Source organism: Kuraishia capsulata, genomic scaffold (genome assembly GCF_000576695.1).
Source record: "Kuraishia capsulata CBS 1993 genomic scaffold, Kuraishia_capsulata_scaffold_5, whole genome shotgun sequence".
Taxonomy (NCBI): Eukaryota; Fungi; Ascomycota; class Pichiomycetes; order Pichiales; family Pichiaceae; genus Kuraishia; species Kuraishia capsulata.
The window spans coordinates 461326-478308 of NW_019172954.1; the positions used below are offsets into that span (position 1 = coordinate 461326).

The 16983-nt window shown below is 46.2% G+C and overlaps 8 protein-coding genes across 8 annotated transcripts; 4 read left to right on the forward strand and 4 right to left on the reverse strand.

Moving 5' to 3' along the window:
- Nucleotides 1–16: 16 nt before the first annotated feature.
- On the forward strand, nucleotides 17–2944 carry KUCA_T00004224001 (uncharacterized protein; the record flags this gene model as incomplete). Its single annotated transcript, XM_022600936.1, has 1 exon — nucleotides 17–2944. One exon carries the CDS (start codon nucleotides 17–19, stop codon nucleotides 2942–2944), a length of 2928 nt encoding a protein of 975 aa, XP_022460232.1.
- Nucleotides 2945–3326: 382 nt separating this feature from the next.
- Nucleotides 3327–3665, reverse strand: KUCA_T00004225001 (uncharacterized protein; the record flags this gene model as incomplete). Its single annotated transcript, XM_022600937.1, has 1 exon — nucleotides 3327–3665. One exon carries the CDS (start codon nucleotides 3663–3665, stop codon nucleotides 3327–3329), a length of 339 nt encoding a protein of 112 aa, XP_022460233.1.
- Nucleotides 3666–3840: 175 nt separating this feature from the next.
- On the forward strand, nucleotides 3841–4815 carry KUCA_T00004226001 (uncharacterized protein; the record flags this gene model as incomplete). Its single annotated transcript, XM_022600938.1, has 1 exon — nucleotides 3841–4815. The coding sequence occupies one exon, from the start codon at nucleotides 3841–3843 to the stop codon at nucleotides 4813–4815; it is 975 nt and encodes a 324-aa protein (XP_022460234.1).
- A 228-nt stretch (nucleotides 4816–5043) lies between these two features.
- KUCA_T00004227001 (uncharacterized protein) lies at nucleotides 5044–7149 on the reverse strand (the record flags this gene model as incomplete). Its single annotated transcript, XM_022600939.1, has 1 exon — nucleotides 5044–7149. One exon carries the CDS (start codon nucleotides 7147–7149, stop codon nucleotides 5044–5046), a length of 2106 nt encoding a protein of 701 aa, XP_022460235.1.
- A 303-nt stretch (nucleotides 7150–7452) lies between these two features.
- KUCA_T00004228001 (uncharacterized protein) lies at nucleotides 7453–11130 on the forward strand (the record flags this gene model as incomplete). The annotated part of the gene is made up of 1 exon (XM_022600940.1): nucleotides 7453–11130. One exon carries the CDS (start codon nucleotides 7453–7455, stop codon nucleotides 11128–11130), a length of 3678 nt encoding a protein of 1225 aa, XP_022460236.1.
- Nucleotides 11131–11325: 195 nt separating this feature from the next.
- Nucleotides 11326–12012, reverse strand: KUCA_T00004229001 (uncharacterized protein; the record flags this gene model as incomplete). Its single annotated transcript, XM_022600942.1, has 1 exon — nucleotides 11326–12012. One exon carries the CDS (start codon nucleotides 12010–12012, stop codon nucleotides 11326–11328), a length of 687 nt encoding a protein of 228 aa, XP_022460237.1.
- A 262-nt stretch (nucleotides 12013–12274) lies between these two features.
- On the forward strand, nucleotides 12275–14091 carry KUCA_T00004230001 (uncharacterized protein; the record flags this gene model as incomplete). The annotated part of the gene is made up of 2 exons (XM_022600943.1): nucleotides 12275–12400; nucleotides 12481–14091. The coding sequence occupies 2 exons, from the start codon at nucleotides 12275–12277 to the stop codon at nucleotides 14089–14091; spliced, it is 1737 nt and encodes a 578-aa protein (XP_022460238.1).
- Nucleotides 14092–14403: 312 nt separating this feature from the next.
- On the reverse strand, nucleotides 14404–16971 carry KUCA_T00004231001 (uncharacterized protein; the record flags this gene model as incomplete). The annotated part of the gene is made up of 1 exon (XM_022600944.1): nucleotides 14404–16971. The coding sequence occupies one exon, from the start codon at nucleotides 16969–16971 to the stop codon at nucleotides 14404–14406; it is 2568 nt and encodes an 855-aa protein (XP_022460239.1).
- Nucleotides 16972–16983: the final 12 nt, after the last annotated feature.

Sequence of the window (16983 nt, forward strand, 5' to 3'; positions counted from 1 at the left end):
GCACACATTTTGATCCATGCTACAAAACTCGGCAAAGACTGTCGCTCGTAGGGCTGGTCTAGCACGTCTGGTGGCCTCAGCTGCTAGAGGTACTAGATCTATATCGGTAACGTCTCCAGCTCTAGCCGCAGAGGTCCTTTCCGGAACAAACTTGGCCAAGAGAATACGAAGCACTGCTGCTGACGCGATCACAGTGAAGCAAAACGAAGTTCCAGGTTTCAAGCCTTCTTTGGTGATCATTCAGGTTGGCTCCAGACCAGACTCGTCTGCCTATGTTCGCATGAAGCTAAAGGCTTCTAAAGAGTCCAACATTCATTGTGAAGTGATCAGATTGGCCGAAGATGTTTCTGAACGTGAACTGCTTAACCACATCGAGAAACTGAACGATGACACCAACGTTCACGGTGTGTTGATCCAACTGCCTTTGCCCAAACACATAGACGAGGTGAAGATCACCAACAGCGTGGTTTCAGCCAAAGATGTCGACGGCTTTGACAGATATAACACTGGTGAGCTTGCTAAAAGAGGTGGTCAGCCTTTGTTCTTGCCTTGTACTCCTCACGGTTGTATGAAGCTGTTGGAAGAGTCTGGTGTTGAGCTCAGTGGTAAGCATGCCGTTGTCATTGGAAGGTCCGATATCGTCGGAACTCCAGTCGCTGCAATGCTCAGAAATGCTGACTGCACAGTCACAATTGTGCACAGTCGGTCCACCAACATTCCCGAAATTGTTAGAGGTGCTGACATCGTTGTGGCTGCTGTCGGAAGACCCAACTTTGTGAAGGGTGAGTGGATCAAGCCCGGTGCAGTTGTCATCGATGTTGGTATCAACTACGTTGCGGACTCCACCAAGAAAAGCGGACAGAGACTTGTTGGTGATGTTGAGTACGAAACTGCCAAAGAAAAGGCCTCTTTTATCACGCCTGTTCCCGGTGGAGTGGGCCCTATGACCATTGCCATGTTGGTCGAGAACGTGAAACTTGCGGCTGAACGTCAACTCCAGAAGGAAAGCCAATTGGCACGCATCACTCCTCTTCCTTTAAAGCTCCTTGACCCTGTTCCATCCGACATTGCCATTTCCAGGGCGCAAACCCCTAGACATATCACCGATATAGCAGAGGAGCTGGGCATCAAGGACTCCGAGCTTGAGCCATATGGCCACTACAAGGCCAAGGTTTCGCTTGATGTTTTCAAGAGACTTGAGCACAGGCGTGAGAATGGTTACTATGTGCTTGTAGCTGGAATTACGCCGACCCCTCTGGGAGAAGGAAAGTCCACCACCACCATGGGAATCGTCCAGGCTCTTGGAGCCCATCTCGGGCTCCCAGCCATTGCCAACGTCAGACAACCTTCTATGGGTCCAACTTTTGGTGTTAAAGGTGGAGCTGCTGGTGGAGGTTATGCTCAGGTCATTCCCATGGACGAGTTCAACATGCACTTGACCGGAGACATCCATGCCATTGGGGCTGCCAACAACCTGTTGGCCGCTGCTATTGATACGAGAATGTTCCACGAGGCCACTCAGGGCGATAAGGCTCTTTACAAGCGTTTGGTTCCCGTCAAAAAGGGTAAGAGATCGTTCTCTCCATCGATGTTGAAGCGTTTGTCGAAACTGGGAATTCAAGAGACTAATCCTGATTCACTCTCCGAAGAGGAGGCTGCAAAATTCGCCAGATTGGATATTAATCCTGACACAATCACTGTGAAGAGAGTGTTAGACGTTAACGACAGATTCGTTAGAGGTGTTACGATTGGTGAGGCCCCAACTGAAAAGGGTTTTACCAGAAAGACAGGCTTCGATATTACTGTTGCTTCCGAGTTAATGGCCATATTGGCTCTCTCTAGCGATCTTCACGATCTCAGAAACAGAGTTGGAACAATGGTGATTGGTTCTAATCATCAGGGTGTTCCAATCACCACCGAGGATGTTGGCTGCGCGGGTGCAATTACTGCTCTGCTCAAAGACGCTATTAAGCCGAACTTGATGCAGACTCTGGAAGGAACCCCAGTTTTCGTGCATGCTGGGCCTTTTGCCAATATTTCCATCGGAGCGTCTTCTGTTATCGCCGATAAAGTTGCTTTGAAGCTGGCTGGTAGACCGGTTGGCTCCGACGCCAGAAAGGGCTTCGTCGTTACCGAGGCCGGCTTTGACTTCACTATGGGTGGAGAGAGATTCTTCAACATTAAGTGCAGGGCTTCTGGTCTCAAGCCAGATGTGACTGTTCTGGTTGCTACTGTCAGAGCTTTGAAACTTCATGGTGGTGCTCCTGATGTTAAGCCAGGTCAATCGCTTCCTGAAGAGTACCTCCAAGAGAATGTTGAACTGGTCAGAGCTGGTTGTGCGAATTTGGCAAAACAGATTGCCAATGCCAAAACCTACGGATCGCCAGTAGTGGTTGCAATCAACCAGTTTTCTACAGACACCGCGGAGGAAATCGAGGCTATTAGACAAGAGGCCCTCAAGGCTGGTGCTCTTGATGCCGTTCCTACCAACCACTGGGCCCAGGGTGGTATTGGAGCTGAAAATTTGGCCCATGCTGTTGTCAAGGCTGCTGCCTCGAACGAGTCTACTACTCCTCAGTTCCTTTACGACTTGGACCAGACGGTGGAGCAAAAACTCACCACCATCGCACAGAAGATGTATGGAGCTGATGGAATTGAGTTGAGCGATTTGGCCAAGGAACAGGTCAAGCGCTATGAGTCCCAGGGATTTGGAAATTTGCCCATCTGTATTGCGAAGACTCAGTACTCGCTCAGTCATGACCCCAAGCTGAAGAACGTTCCTTCGGGATTCACCGTTCCTATCAGAGAGGTCAAGATTAGTGCGGGTGCTGGGTATTTGTATGCTTTGGCGGCTGCCATCATGACCATTCCTGGTCTTCCTACCCACGCCGGTTTCATGAATGTTGAGGTTGACGAAAAGGGAGATATTGAGGGATTGTTCTAGATCAGAAAGATAAGAATTTGATTTTGGACTGTAATGGCTGTTTTATTCAAGATAGTAGTCGTCTTCCACTTGACAATTCTACCCAATCCTCTCCCCCTTTATCCTACAATGAAACCCCATTATAAAGACATGCAACTGATAAAATGAATTTAACCACACTTGCTTCAAGAATAACTTCTCAAATATGTTTATATGGCCGTTGCCGCTTTTGGAGGTTGTCTAAATTTCCCCCGTTCGATGAGCTCGGCACGTGGACCTCGGAAAGCCGCTCAATGCACAGCGTCAATTGCCTAGATCAACGTGTCGCTGCTTATTGCATGAAAATTGAAACCAAAAATTGCAAACAAAAATTGCTGTGGATAATGAAATCGGCTCGATAAACCTATAGAAAAAACATTGAGTATACAGCATCCTGTTTGAGAGTGTAGTGGGTTTTTTCCATGTTTAGGCGGCTACCGGACAGCGCTTGCACGAAGCGGCTCAAAAAGGTACGAGCAGAAAGCGGTGTAGAACCCCCAAGTGACCGAGAACACACAAAGATAAAAAAATTTAGGTTTCTAGGGAATCCTTCTGGGTTCACTGAGCCAAATGGGGAGACATTATCCAAAATGGTATCCTCAATGGATATACTATTTCGTCCCAATCGGTATGGGAGGAACAGATATGTGCTTCTTGCATTAAATGACATCCCACGTTGCCATTGAGCGATAAAGCAGTTCATTTGTACTAAATTGGAATCAAGATCAAAGAATATTTCCAAAAAAGGAGATGTAGCAGTTCTTTTTCAATATCGAGGAATGTTATAAATAGGGGTCTATAAGCCGCGCTGAATCAAACTCCATACCAAGACTGAAAAATCCTCAACTCTCAGCAGATTTTGTCGGCGTCTCCAAAAGATGAAACTAACTAGCCTTGCTACTGCAGCCCTACTGGCCTCCACCTCTTTTGCAAAGAATATCCTGCTCACAAACGATGACTCCTGGGCGGCAACCAACATCCGCGCTCTCTACTACGAACTCAAAAACGCTGGCCACACGGTTCTCCTTTCCGCTCCAGCAGTCCAGATGTCTGGTCAAGGAGGAAGATTTGTGATCCCATCCACGAACGTTTTGCAGCAAGACTCAATTTTCTCGTACAAGAAGGCTGGAGACCCAGCTTGGGGTTATGAGGAATCTGACATCAACATCTGGTACTTTAACGGTACTCCAGCTGCATGTGTTGCGTTTGCCTTTGACTACATTCTTCCAAACTACTTCAACAATATGTCAATTGATCTGGTAGTTGGAGGACCAAATGAGGGAACCAACATGGGAGCCAGAGACTACGTCCTCTCCGGAACCATTGGTTCTGCTCATTATGCTGCCGAGCGGGGATATCCTTCGATCGCCTTTTCGGGTTCGAATTCAAACAACTCCTTCTTTGAGGATAATCTCAACGGAGACGTGACCACTGCTCCATACATTTATGCCAAAGCAGCCACAAAGCTGATTAACGCTCTTTTCGATGCCCAAGGTGATAACGAGAGAGTCTTGCCATTTGCTACTGGTCTCAACGTCAACTTCCCAGTAGCCGGTTCTGATCTTGGCTCCTCGTGTCTCGATGTTGGATCTTTCCAGTCAACCAGATTCTCTGGAAACTCTCTCATCTACAAGATTGCATATGACTCCACCACTGGACTGGTGAGCCAGACCACGACTTCTGGCGTTGGAACCACTGACTGTGTTAACGGCGATTGCACTCTGGCCTCAGAATTCACCGTTATTGGGGCCGAAAATTGCATCTCAACCATCTCTGTATTTTCCGTTGACCCAGATGCTCCTCTTGCACTCCATGAGGAAGCTCAAAATCTGTTCTCGAGTGTTCTTGTCTAAGGCTTGAACGGCTTATACCACCAAAAGCGCAAAGCGCAAAAATCCTTTTCGACTTCTCCAACGATTATTTAACCCTTTCCATTTGGATTTTTTAAAAAGTTCATTCATTTATTAATCATTAGTACATTAGCCATAAATCCTGAACTGTCTTGAGACCAGTTTCCCTGTTTAACTAATCAAACCGGCATGTTCCTTCCAATGATCTCATTCTGCTTCTATATTCCTCTTCTAAAACTTCAATGTTTCTCTCATCAACCAATCAATGGCCCTATCATCGCCACAATCCTCCAGATACGGCAAAAGCTCTTTCCTTAGCGCATCATTGTAAGTATTTAGCCATACAATCTGTTCCTGAGTCAATCTGCTCGTATCTATCAGCTTGCGACAGAATGGAACCCTGGTGATATACTCAAACTCAAAAAACTTTTGCTCGTCGGAATCGCGCTCCCGAGAAACAACCAGCATGTCACTTTCAATGCGCACTCCGAAGACCTTGTCTTTGTAGTATCCAGGTTCATCGCTGATCACGTTTCCCTCCTGTAGTGGCTTCGAGTTCTTGGTGCCGATTCCACAAGGTCCTTCATGAACACATAGAAACGATCCTATACCATGACCAGTTCCATGACGGTAGTCCATACCTTCCTTCCATAGTGGTTGTCTTGCCAATATATCCAACGTCACACCCGAAGTATCTGGTGGGAACCGCGCCATTGCTAACTGGAGATGACCCTTTAGCACCAGAGTGTAAGCCTTGATCTCCTCCGCTGTTGGTTTGGTAAAATGGACGGTTCTGGTGATGTCAGTTGTTCCTTCGAGATACTGTCCTCCAGAATCACAAAGATATACCTGCTTCTTGTCAATCACGCTGAAGTCAGAGGGAGTAGGTGAATAGTGGATAATTGAAGCGTTCGCACCAGCAGAAGAAATTGTCTCGAAACTCAAACCTTTAAAGTTGGAGAGAACACTTCTGTAGTACATATTCATCTCTGCGGCCTCTATCTCGTCCACCTTCTCGTTTTTGACGATCAGTTTTTCTTCTAGCCATGCAAAGAACCTGGATAGAGCGATTCCATCCTTCAGTTGAGCCCACTTATGACCCCTGATTTCAATCAGATTCTTTACTGCTTTATAGTCTTCAATCAGGGACTTGTGAACAACATGCGAGATTGTAGAAGGAACGTTGGTGGTGAGAGCGTAAGTCGAGTCGGCCGGTATCACCAGAGAATCGTAATCCGGATCTCTGGTGGTGTTCTTGATGGCAGGAACATCATCCCAAAACAGCTTGTAGTCTTTTACAACCAAAGAGTCAATTCCATGAAGATATTCTCTAACCGCTGGGGTAATCTTGGAGTCCTCAATGTACAACCAAACGTTCTTAGTGTCGATGATCACATAAGCAAAGAACACTGGGTTATAAGGGATATCAGAAGCTCTGAGATTCATCAGCCAGGCAATATCATCTAGGGCGGTAACAACCAGTCCAAAGCTCTTTTTCTTCTTCAAATACTCCCTCACTCTTTCCACTTTGCTGTTGGTGGTCTCTCCACTGTATTTCAGCTCGAGCTCGAACAGTTTACTGCTGGAGAACTTTATTCCGTCTCCCAGCTTACCCCTGGCCTTGTCAACCAGATTCTCCATTATCGGCAGAAACTCGACGTTGAAATCGTAGCATTTGGTTTTAAAGTACTTTCCAACGGTATCAGTAATCAGCTTGGGGTCGACGGCTAAAGTCTTGGAAAAGGGATTGGAGATGGTCCTCGAAAGTGCCCATGCCTGCCATGTAGGATACGAGCTCACACCCTGTTTCAAAAGCATCCAGTTATCATCTAGCTGATTTGAAGCTTGCAAAAAGTAACGTCCATCAGTTGAAAGAGCCGCCTCACCTTCAAACGTAACGGCATCGGTCAGGGTTATGACAGCAACACCGGCAGAACCGGTGAATCCAGATATATACGAGCGACGTTGGTCCTTGGCGGCCGTGTATTCGCTCTGATGTTCATCTTCAGATGGAACAATATAGACACCAACTTTGTTAGCAGCCATAATCTCTCTGAGCTGTTTTAACCTTTGTGAAGAGTCAAACCTGGTGGTTAACTCCGGTCTCTTTTCGGCATATGGGGCAAACAGCTTGTGGCCCATTTCCAAATCTTTGGACTCGTCCTGGCAATCAGATTCATCGTCAGAGATCAACTGCGACTTTTCAGAAACAAAAACGTTGTTCTGGTAACTAGGTCTTCTGGCTGTAAAGAAGGCGGATATGCTGGTGAAACAAGAGGTGTTGTGTTCCGGAGAGGTCGTTAGCCTGATAGGCCCGGCGTCGTAGTTGTAGGGCATTTTGTTCAAACAAAATAAGTCTTACAGTTCCTGCAACGCGCTGTTGGTCAGGAATGAAGAGGAAAAAATAGCGGAGAATGCCGATAACTTATAACCCCATGGCAGAAGCCTCTTATCCGAGTGGCTTAACATATGCTGCATGATGTGTATCACGAGTCGTGCATCTCGTATATTCCTGTACACATTGCTCCTAACCTTACTTTTTCTCTAGTTACACTACTACGCGTTTCTAACAAGACGCGTGTTTCCTACTTCGTGACACAACGCTATCACTACTTATCCAAATCACCTGAAACACATAAAATGGGACGACTAGTGGGTCTGGAACTCCACAACTTCAAGTCGTACCGTGGAACTGCTTCAATAAGCTTTGGAACCTCGTATTTCACGAGTATCATTGGTCCCAATGGTGCTGGAAAGTCAAATATGATGGATGCTATTTCGTTCGTTCTCGGTGTTCGGAGCAGCCATTTAAGGTCTTCGCAGCTTAAGGATTTAATCTACAGGGCAAGACTTTCCGAAGATGACGATATCGATTCCGAAGAGTCTGATACCCCAACAACTGCTTATGTGATGGCAGTATACGAGAAGACCGATGGCGAGGTGTTAAGGTTGAAACGGTCCATTAACGCGTCTGGCTCGAGCGAATTCAAGATCAACGAAAAATCGCATTCTGCGGCGCAATACTCAGACGTTTTGAAGGCTGAAAATATCTTGATCAAGGCCAGAAACTTCTTGGTGTTCCAAGGTGATGTTGAGAAAATCGCGTCTCAATCTTCCCTGGATCTGAGTAAAATGGTTGAGGTTGTTAGTGGATCCGCTGAATATGAAGATGAGTATGATAGACTCAAATCTGAACACGAGAAGGCCCATGAAGAGACTCAGACAATATGGTCTACAAGAAGGATTCACAACGGAGAGCTCAAACAGTATAAGGAGCAGTACGCCGAGGTTACCAGATATGAGTCGAAATTGAAGGAGCAGCAACAGTCCATTCAACAGCAACAGCTGGTAAAGCTGTACCATCTTGATAAGGAAGGTAAGACCCTATCGCGGAAGATCAAGGATTCCCAAAACACTCTGGATGAGACGACCGAGACTTTGAAGACAGAGGAGTTGCTCCTTAAGAATCTCACATCAGATCTGGCCAAAGAGTCGCTTAAAAGCAGCAAGATTGAGAAGCAGATTGTTAAAAACAGGCGATCTGCGGAAGACAGGAAGCTGGAGATGATCCCCATCAACACCAAGATGGACATGAGCGCTAAAAAGGTGAAGGATTATGAAAAGAGAATTGCTGATATGAAAAGTGACCTTTCTCGTCAGGAGAAGTCTACGAAGATTGCTCGCAAACAACTAGATTCTTTGCGGAAGCAAGAGGCAGACTTCAAAGCCAAGCTGAAGGACATGGAGAAACAGGGTTTGAGCGAAGTTGCCCAGAAAGAGTACAACGAGCTGAGAGGAGATTTTCTTATGAAAGGGGGCCATCTGGACTCTAAGAGATCTGAGTTGTATGCCACGAAAGCTAGTCTTTCCTCTCAGGCTTATGCTTTTGAACAACAAATAGAGATTACCGAGGGAAGAATCGCGGAACTGGAATCTATGAAACGCGAGGTTTTGAGTAGGCTTGACGATGCGACGACAGTTTTGAATGACACCTTGAGTTCCATAAGCAAGAGAAGAGGTGATCTTACTACTCTAAAGACTAGTAAAGAGGCTTTCCTGACTCAAGAGCTTGCTCTCACGACGGAGTTGAAAGAAGTGTTGATCGAATTGAATGAGTTGAATGCCTCGCAGAGAGAAACCGCCCGAGAGGTCAAATTGCGCGAGAACAATGCCATGCTCAAGAGGTTGTTTCCTGGAGTCAAGGGAATGATGCATGATCTGTGCAAGCCCAAGCAAAAGCGATACGAGGCTGCTGTAGCCACCATTTTGGGAAAGAACTTCAACGCAGTAGTTGTGGATGGCATTGACACTGCAAAGAAGTGTATCGAATACCTCAAAGAACAACGTGCTGGTGTTGCATCGTTCATTCCCCTCAGCACGGTCTCTTCGAAGCCTCCAATGGCGTATCTTCGCAATCTCCATGAAAAGGCTAGACCGGCAATTGATATCTTAGACTTCGAGGTTGATATGGAAAAGGCCATACAGCATGTCTGTGGTAACGCTGTTGTTTGTGACAGCATGGATGTTGCGAGATTTGTGAGATGGGAGAGGAAAGTTGATGTCAAAGTGGTGACTTTGGAGGGGTCTATAATTCACAAGGCTGGACTGATGACTGGTGGTAGAACCAGAGATGAAGGAAAGCGTTGGAACAAGCAAGACGCTCAATCTTTGGCCTTGAGGAAAGATGATTTGAGGTCAAAAATCGAGGATATTCAATCGAGCCGGCCAAGCGAGCTGCTAGAGAAGAAGATATCTGACGATATCGCTAACCTCGAAGATAAGCTTCCGGCTCTGAGAAGTAAAAGATCCGAGCTTGAGAGGTCGATCCACGACTACGATGCTGAGATTAAGAACCAGGCGAGGATACTGGCTGAAATCCTTGCCAATGCTGAGGGCAACAGGGAAAAGCTTCAAGAACTGGAGTCAGTGATTTCCGAGCTGTTGGTTGAGTTGAGGAAGGTTCAAGACTCTGTCTATGGAGATTTTTGCCAGAAGTATCACATTCAAGGCGGAATTGGCTCGTATGAGGAGTCCCAAGGCCAAAAACAGAGAGAAATTGCCAAAGAAAATGCTGTTTTGGCCAAATCCATATCCGTGATAGAGAACAAACTGGTATTTGAAGAAGAGAGACTTGAAGACACTCAGACCAGACTTGCCAAACTGGAAAAGGACAAAGCTAAGTTTGAGACTCAGTTGGAGGAACAGAAGAAGAGGAGAGAGGAACTTGTGGAGCAAATATCGCGGTTTGAAGCTGAAGCTGAAGTGAGCGCAGCTGAGTTGAACGAACTCCATACCGATCTTTCCGCCCTCAACAGAAGAAATGCTTCCATCTCCGAAAGAGTGTCTGATCTCAAACTTGAGATTACTGGGCTTCAAAAGAGTATAGCTTCGTATGAAACCGATCTGGAGAAGACTGCTGTTGGGAGACTAGGAATCCTGAGGTATTGCAAAATGGAGAATATTGACGTTCCGTTACTGTTTGGCTCGCTATCAGAATTGCCGATTGGAAATGACGGTGACGAGGAAAACCCAGATGAGGCTGCTCTGGAGATCCTCAAGGATTTTGAGTTTGACTACTCCTCTCTGGAAGAAAGTGTCAGGAACAGAGATCTGGATGCTCTGGATAGAGAGTTCTCAGAAAAGATTCGCTCGATTGGCGAAGAACTGTCTGGCTTTTCCCCCAACATGAAGGCTGCTGAAAGACTTCATGAGGTTGAGAACAAACTGGAAGAAATTGATCATGAGTTCAAGATTGCTCGCGAAAAGGAGCAGGAAATCAGCAATTCATTCAGAACTCTGAAGGACGAAAGACACTCGAAGTACATGCAAGCATTTTTGCATATCTCCAAGAAGATCGACTACGTTTACAAAGAGCTCACCAGATCGCGGGTGTCTCCTTCAGGTGGATCGGCTTATCTTACTCTCGAAGATGAAGACGAGCCTTATCTAGCTGGAATCAAGTATCATGCTATGCCCCCTCTTAAGAGGTTCAGAGACATGGAGCTGTTATCAGGAGGTGAGAAGACGATCGCCGCTTTGGCACTGCTTTTTGCTATCCACTCGTTCCACCCATCGCCTTTCTTTGTGTTGGACGAAGTGGATGCTGCTCTGGATAACGCCAATGTCAACCAGATAGCTAGTTACATCAAAAACAACTGTGGGCCAGACTTCCAATTTATAGTCATCTCTCTCAAGAACAGTTTGTTTGAGAGAAGTGATGCTTTGGTTGGCATTTACAGAGATCAAGGCGTTAATAGTTCGAAAGCCTTGACTCTGGATTTGAGGGAGTTTCCAGAGAACGAGGTTGCTGCTGTTTGAGCGCAAATTTGCGATCAGTTGAAGGTGTGACTATTATTGGAGTGTTTATACTTCCCTATGACGTTGAATAGACAGCAGCTATGAATTTGTCGATATCACACGTTTCCTTTTGCTCTGCTCAGTCATCCTTCTCGCGCTCTTCTGTTCGCACTACTATACATCTCCCCTCGATTGCCTTGCAAAATTGCCCTAACATTACGCCGTAGCAGAACAATCCTTTAATAATGAAGCTGCCCATAAGTGAAGTCGCACAAAGAACCGGTCATCGTGCAAAAGCTCCACTAAGCTCTTTGGTTTTGTCATCTGGGCCCTTCTAAAAAAACGCTCGTTTCCAACCTCGTCATTTCGATCACTTTCCACTGTCGCCAGTCGATCTCGTACATAAACGATAATCTCTTGAATATTTCCCACAATCAGATCCCACGAATGAATCACCTCCCCTTCCTGCTCGCCTATAACCATTAATGCGTACTTGCGCTCAGATCCTCTGGCCAGAGAATCTCTCACTTTGAACGTCATCACAACAGAATATCCAATTGCTTGATCTCCAAACATTATTGGTGCTGACGAGTCATATGTCATCTCCACAGAGAGACTTTTCATCACTATCTGTCGTAGAGCACTGTATTTCGGCTGTGAAGATGGGTATTGGGAACTGGTATAGCACCGGCCAGCTTCCACCGTGCGAATACTGCTCGGCTCTTCCAAATCGCCTTCGGATTTTGGTATGATCAACCTGCACGAGCTGCATAACTGCGATGCAGTGGGTGGTGCCGCCGCTATCTCCTCGGCTCGGTCCAAGGCCGTTGATTGTGTACACATCACCACGGATGGACCATGGATCTCGCAAAAGTGCGCCAGGCACACCATAAATTGGCCCATAGTGTCAGAGGATAAGTGCGCTCCAATCCTCGTTAGCAGAACCAATTTAGCGCTGGATGTCACAGAACAATGCAGGGTTTAACCGCTCCAGAAAGCCATCTCGTGCTTCCTTTCTGGGGCTCTCGAGGCTCTTCACCACCTTTTCGAATGCACACGACCCAAACTTTTCAGACGGCTGTGCCACAACGATGTGGCTGATTATCGCTTTCGGAGTCTAACACTCCCAGACGCAATTTAACGGCTATATCTGTACTTCTATAGAATGTACAAATCGGCGCCAGCGTCGCCGACGAATTCTGTAAGCACGGGCGGAATTCCGTCGCGTTTAGGAGGGACGGGATACAAGTCTAATGAGGGAGGCCATCCCTTCAGGCTAGATTCAGAGAGGGTGAGTTTGGCAACTTCCAAGAGGGATTTAAAAGATTTCAGAGGATTTGAAGAACTTTCGAGTACTGACTAGGGCTTTAGATGGTTATACGACATCTCAAAGGAATTTCTGTGAATGGAATACGGCTGGATATGCCGAAGACACCCAAACCACGACGCGGGGTGCCGCGATCGCTGCTTCTATCGCAAAAGACCACAAAGAGTTCGACTGATCTTGCGCAATTGAGGGCCCAGCATTTACAGGAGCCTCCATTTGTACCCAGCGGATTAAATCTGCCGAGGCGACACCCAAAAGAGACGATATTTGGACTTAATGATGCAGCCCAGAAGCAGTACAGACTGCAGGAAATCAACGGCAAATGTTTGGTTGATACATTTGTTTCACTCCATGATATTTCAAGTGATGAGCCTTTTTACATAACTGAGGTGGTTAAAGATACTGCTTTTGCCGACTTTGAAGACTTTGATCTGACAGGTTTGAAGGTTGCTCAAAGAGGAGCTCTTACCATCATGGTCTGGTGCAGAGAGCACGGATCAGCAGTGTGGACTCTTCTCATGCGAACGTTTTTGAGACTCACGTTTCTGGAGTATGTTGGTGAGAGTCATGAAGCTGTTTTGGCGAAAACTGACCGCATGAGAAATACAATTGTTTTGCGGTTAGGCGACGGTTATTACCTCGTCCCAGAATCCGCTTCGCGAATAGCAGAGGCCGATTTGACCTCACTAAAAATTCTCAGACGCAAACTAAGTCATTCACAACAACCGACTTGCTCTTTTGATCAGATCTTGAAACTGAATAGTGTCCAAATGAGTGTGGTGGATACTCTCAGTGTGAAACAGAGAGTGGCTGCTGAGGTCAACCAAAAGCTCGAAGAACAGACAAATTATGAGTCTCAGATAGCCGATCTAAGGCGACAGAGTCAAGGTTATAATCTGGCAATTTCCCAGGCAAAATTGGCTCTAGAATCGTTGCAGAAGAGTCTCTCGGTGACTCGGTCTTTGATACGCAAAAAGGCCGAACTCATTCACCAGTCTCCTGCTGAAAGAGTAAACCATGCCAAAGTCGCAGTTTGTCGTGAAGAATTTGGAGAAGTCTCTAATGCTTTGGAGGATGTTAAAGAACGAATCAGCGTCGAGAGAGCCCGAATAGCTTCTGAAATTGCAGAGGTGTTCCCCATGGAGTCTTCAGAACGCGGCTACGAATTTGCCATTTTCGGGCTAAAACTTCCCTCGTCACCAAGCAGATCATTGTCACGTTCTCAGGAGACTGAAACTGCTGCTGTGCTAGGGTTTGTGTGTCAGGTGATTTACATGCTGTCTGCCTATCTGAGGTGCCCATTGCGGTATCCAGTGGAGCCATTTGGATCTCATTCCTATATCATGGACCCAATTAGTATCATTTCTGGAAGTCGCATGTTTCCTTTGTGGGTCCAAGAGAAGACCCTGTATCGTTTCGAGTACGGTCTCATGCTGGTGTGCAAGGATATCGAACAGTTGATGGAATCTGTGGGCCTACGCACTGCTGAGCCCCGCAACATCCTTGGAAATCTCAAGATGCTGCTTCTGTGTGTTTCATCTCGACCAGATAGCGATGTCGATGTTTCTGCTTTAGAAAATGCGAACTTGTACAAGTCAAGACTGGACCATATCAAGAGGCATTTGAACCAGCGGAGTCTTTCTGTGAGGAGGTAAGAGGGAGTGAAAAAACGGGAAAAAACCGAGGAAAAAATCACGAAAAAAAAACCAAATTTATGACAGGAATATGCAGAGTATAATAGGAGGAAAAAACAAGCATTTAATGCAAGTTGGCTTGGATTTCTAGCAATGTTGGTAATACCTCGACTTCCCTCCTAGTTCCATCTCATGTCAACGATTAATGGTCTTGCTCACTAGACATTACAAATAACGATTTTTGCTTAGAAGTCGTGTGTACAATATAGATATTATTGTGTTGTTAGCTATAAAAAACGTTTCTGGGAATTGTGACAGTAGTGTGACCTTCATCTAATTCACCAGCGACATCATGAATTCCAACGCATACGCATTGAATGGATGCAAATTCTCAGTCTCGAGACCATCTGGAACAAAGTCAGCACGATAAATATCGAAGGACTGGTCAAACACGGATGCAATTCCACGTTTGGCCTTAAACGTCTTGAAGCCTGAGTAAAATTCCAGTGCCAGAGTAACCAGCAGTATGGCACCAATCAGTAGAGGGCCTTCAATGCGGTCCAAATGGTTTCCTTCACGTAGTCGAATGATTTTGAGTCTGTAATTGTACAGACCGTAGGCCCAAATACCAGAGAAAAGAGTCAGACCAAAGTAGATGTAAGCAATGGAGGTAGCCAGAGTAGGGAAATGCGACTTTTGCACAGAGCTGTAAATCACAAATGTCAAAGCTGAGAACATGGTTGTCACATGGAGCCAACGCACAAAAGTACGTTCGTTTGCAAGCCAGACCTTAGCTTCAACCCTCACAGGACCAGACTGGCGTAACAGCGTCTTTGGCTTGGTGACACCAGGTGGAAGAACAACCTCCTCGTCTTCAGACTCTCCGTCAAGTTTGGAAATAGCACCCAAAGATGCGAAAGAACGTCCATTGGACTTCTTACGCAATGGTGACGAAATCGGCTCTGCAGCCTGAGAGATCGGGGTTGTTGAAGAGGCAAGTATTTCCTCACCATACTCATCATCACTGGATTCGTTATCGTCTAAATCGGCCTCACTCTCTCCAAGTTCGGTGATCTGGTCCAAACTATTCACTGGTCGTGGTGATCCGGAAGTAATATTAGGACTGGCAATTGATCTCTTGAGGTTCTTGAGCGACTCATCTTCAAGTTTTTGTTTTTTGAGTTTTTCTGAAGTGTCCTTATAGGCCTGTTCTGGGTTCTTGCGGATATCATGCTCCAGTTCAGGTAACCAAAAGGGCAAAATGTCGAGATTATCGTCTTCCAAAAATAACGAGGAAATACCCTGGATAAACTTCGAAAAGTTGGGCACCTCTTTCACAAGATGGCCGTTGATGAGATCTGAAATCCACTTGAATGTCTTCGAATCAGGGTTATTGAGGATCGACTGGGAAATCTTGATCTCCATTACCGAATATGGAAACTTCGCGTATTCGCCCTTGCGAAGTAACGAATAGGGATTATCAATATTGGCGTCAATGTCCTTGCGATGCCAGTCACGAGGATCACGAATGGGTCTCTCAGCATCAAAACTATCCTCACGAATGAACAGAATGTTCGAGTCAATGATGATACGAACCTTGTCATCACCAGGGATCTGGAACGCGGTACGCGTGTAGATAGTCCTCAAAACTGGCTGAAGGTGACTCTTCTCTATGAATGAATGAAGGTCATTGTACTCCGCTGCATAACGCTCAACTGTCTCGCGACTGAGACCACGCTTTTCTAATTTGCGGGTGTAGCGTTTCAAATCCAGTTTCAAGTTCTTCTTGGACGCAAACACGTCAGGCTCGGCGTCTTCTGCGTCATCCGAAGAGCCAGCTCCAGCTCCGATAGAGATGAAATCGTTAACGTACTTCTCTTTGAGCACCAATCTCACATCTGACGATTCGCCAGTGTCATAGTTGAAAGTCTTCTTCTCCAGAGTCAAATCCGGGTTATCGGCGAGCTTGCCAGACCAACGGATGCGGAAACTGGGCGTTTTGTTCAGGTTTTTCAGCAGTTTTGTGTTGTAAAGCTCGAAGTTCTGGTTGTCAAAGTAGACAGATGTCATCGTGGGGTCACTGACATGGTCAGCATCGTCATCTGCCGAGTTGTTGTAGATTAGAACCGGTAGATGTCTCAAAATTGTGGTCTTGATCTCCATTAGATTGTCTGGGTGAACCCAGAACTTGAGCACCTTGTATGTCTCGACTCCTGGATGATTCTGAGGGATGGAAAGAACAGACCCGATCTTTTCAGAGCTGGAAAGTCTGTTATTCATGGACACCCCCAACGAACTGGACAGACTGGAGCTGTCAAACGAGAAGTTATCGCGCAGAAACTGGTACAATACCGATAATCTGAACAAATATGGACTGTAGTCCTCGGAATGAAACGGAAGCGACTTCAATCTCACGTTTAGCAGAGCCTTAACAGAATACTTTTTGTGCAATCTGTCGTGTTTCTTGACAATCTTCACGAAACCGGTGAAATTGAGCCGTGCAAAGTGATCCAATTCCTGAGCCATAGCCAGCGTATTTTCTAGTTCGGCTTGGAACTTTTTAACGTCAAAATTGCTTGTCTTTTGCTGTACTTTCTGATCATAACTCTCCAGGAACTCCTCTGAAAGGGCCTCCAACGCAGATATTTTTGTGTCGAGCTCGGCGTATCGCCCACTCTGGAATCCATACACCTTTTCGAGCTCACGATCCAGCTGAGCAGCAAAGGCGCTCTCATCCTTTTCGCTCCACTTCGCAGAAGAAGCATCGAGAACCACGTTCTCTCGAAGCAGCTTCTTCAAAAGATCGTACCGAATATAGTACTCCTTCCAGGGCGGAAAAATCTCATTTTGAAGCTTGACTCCAAACAGCATCTTACGGGAGATGGCCTTTGATTCAGACATTGCTGAGAAAAC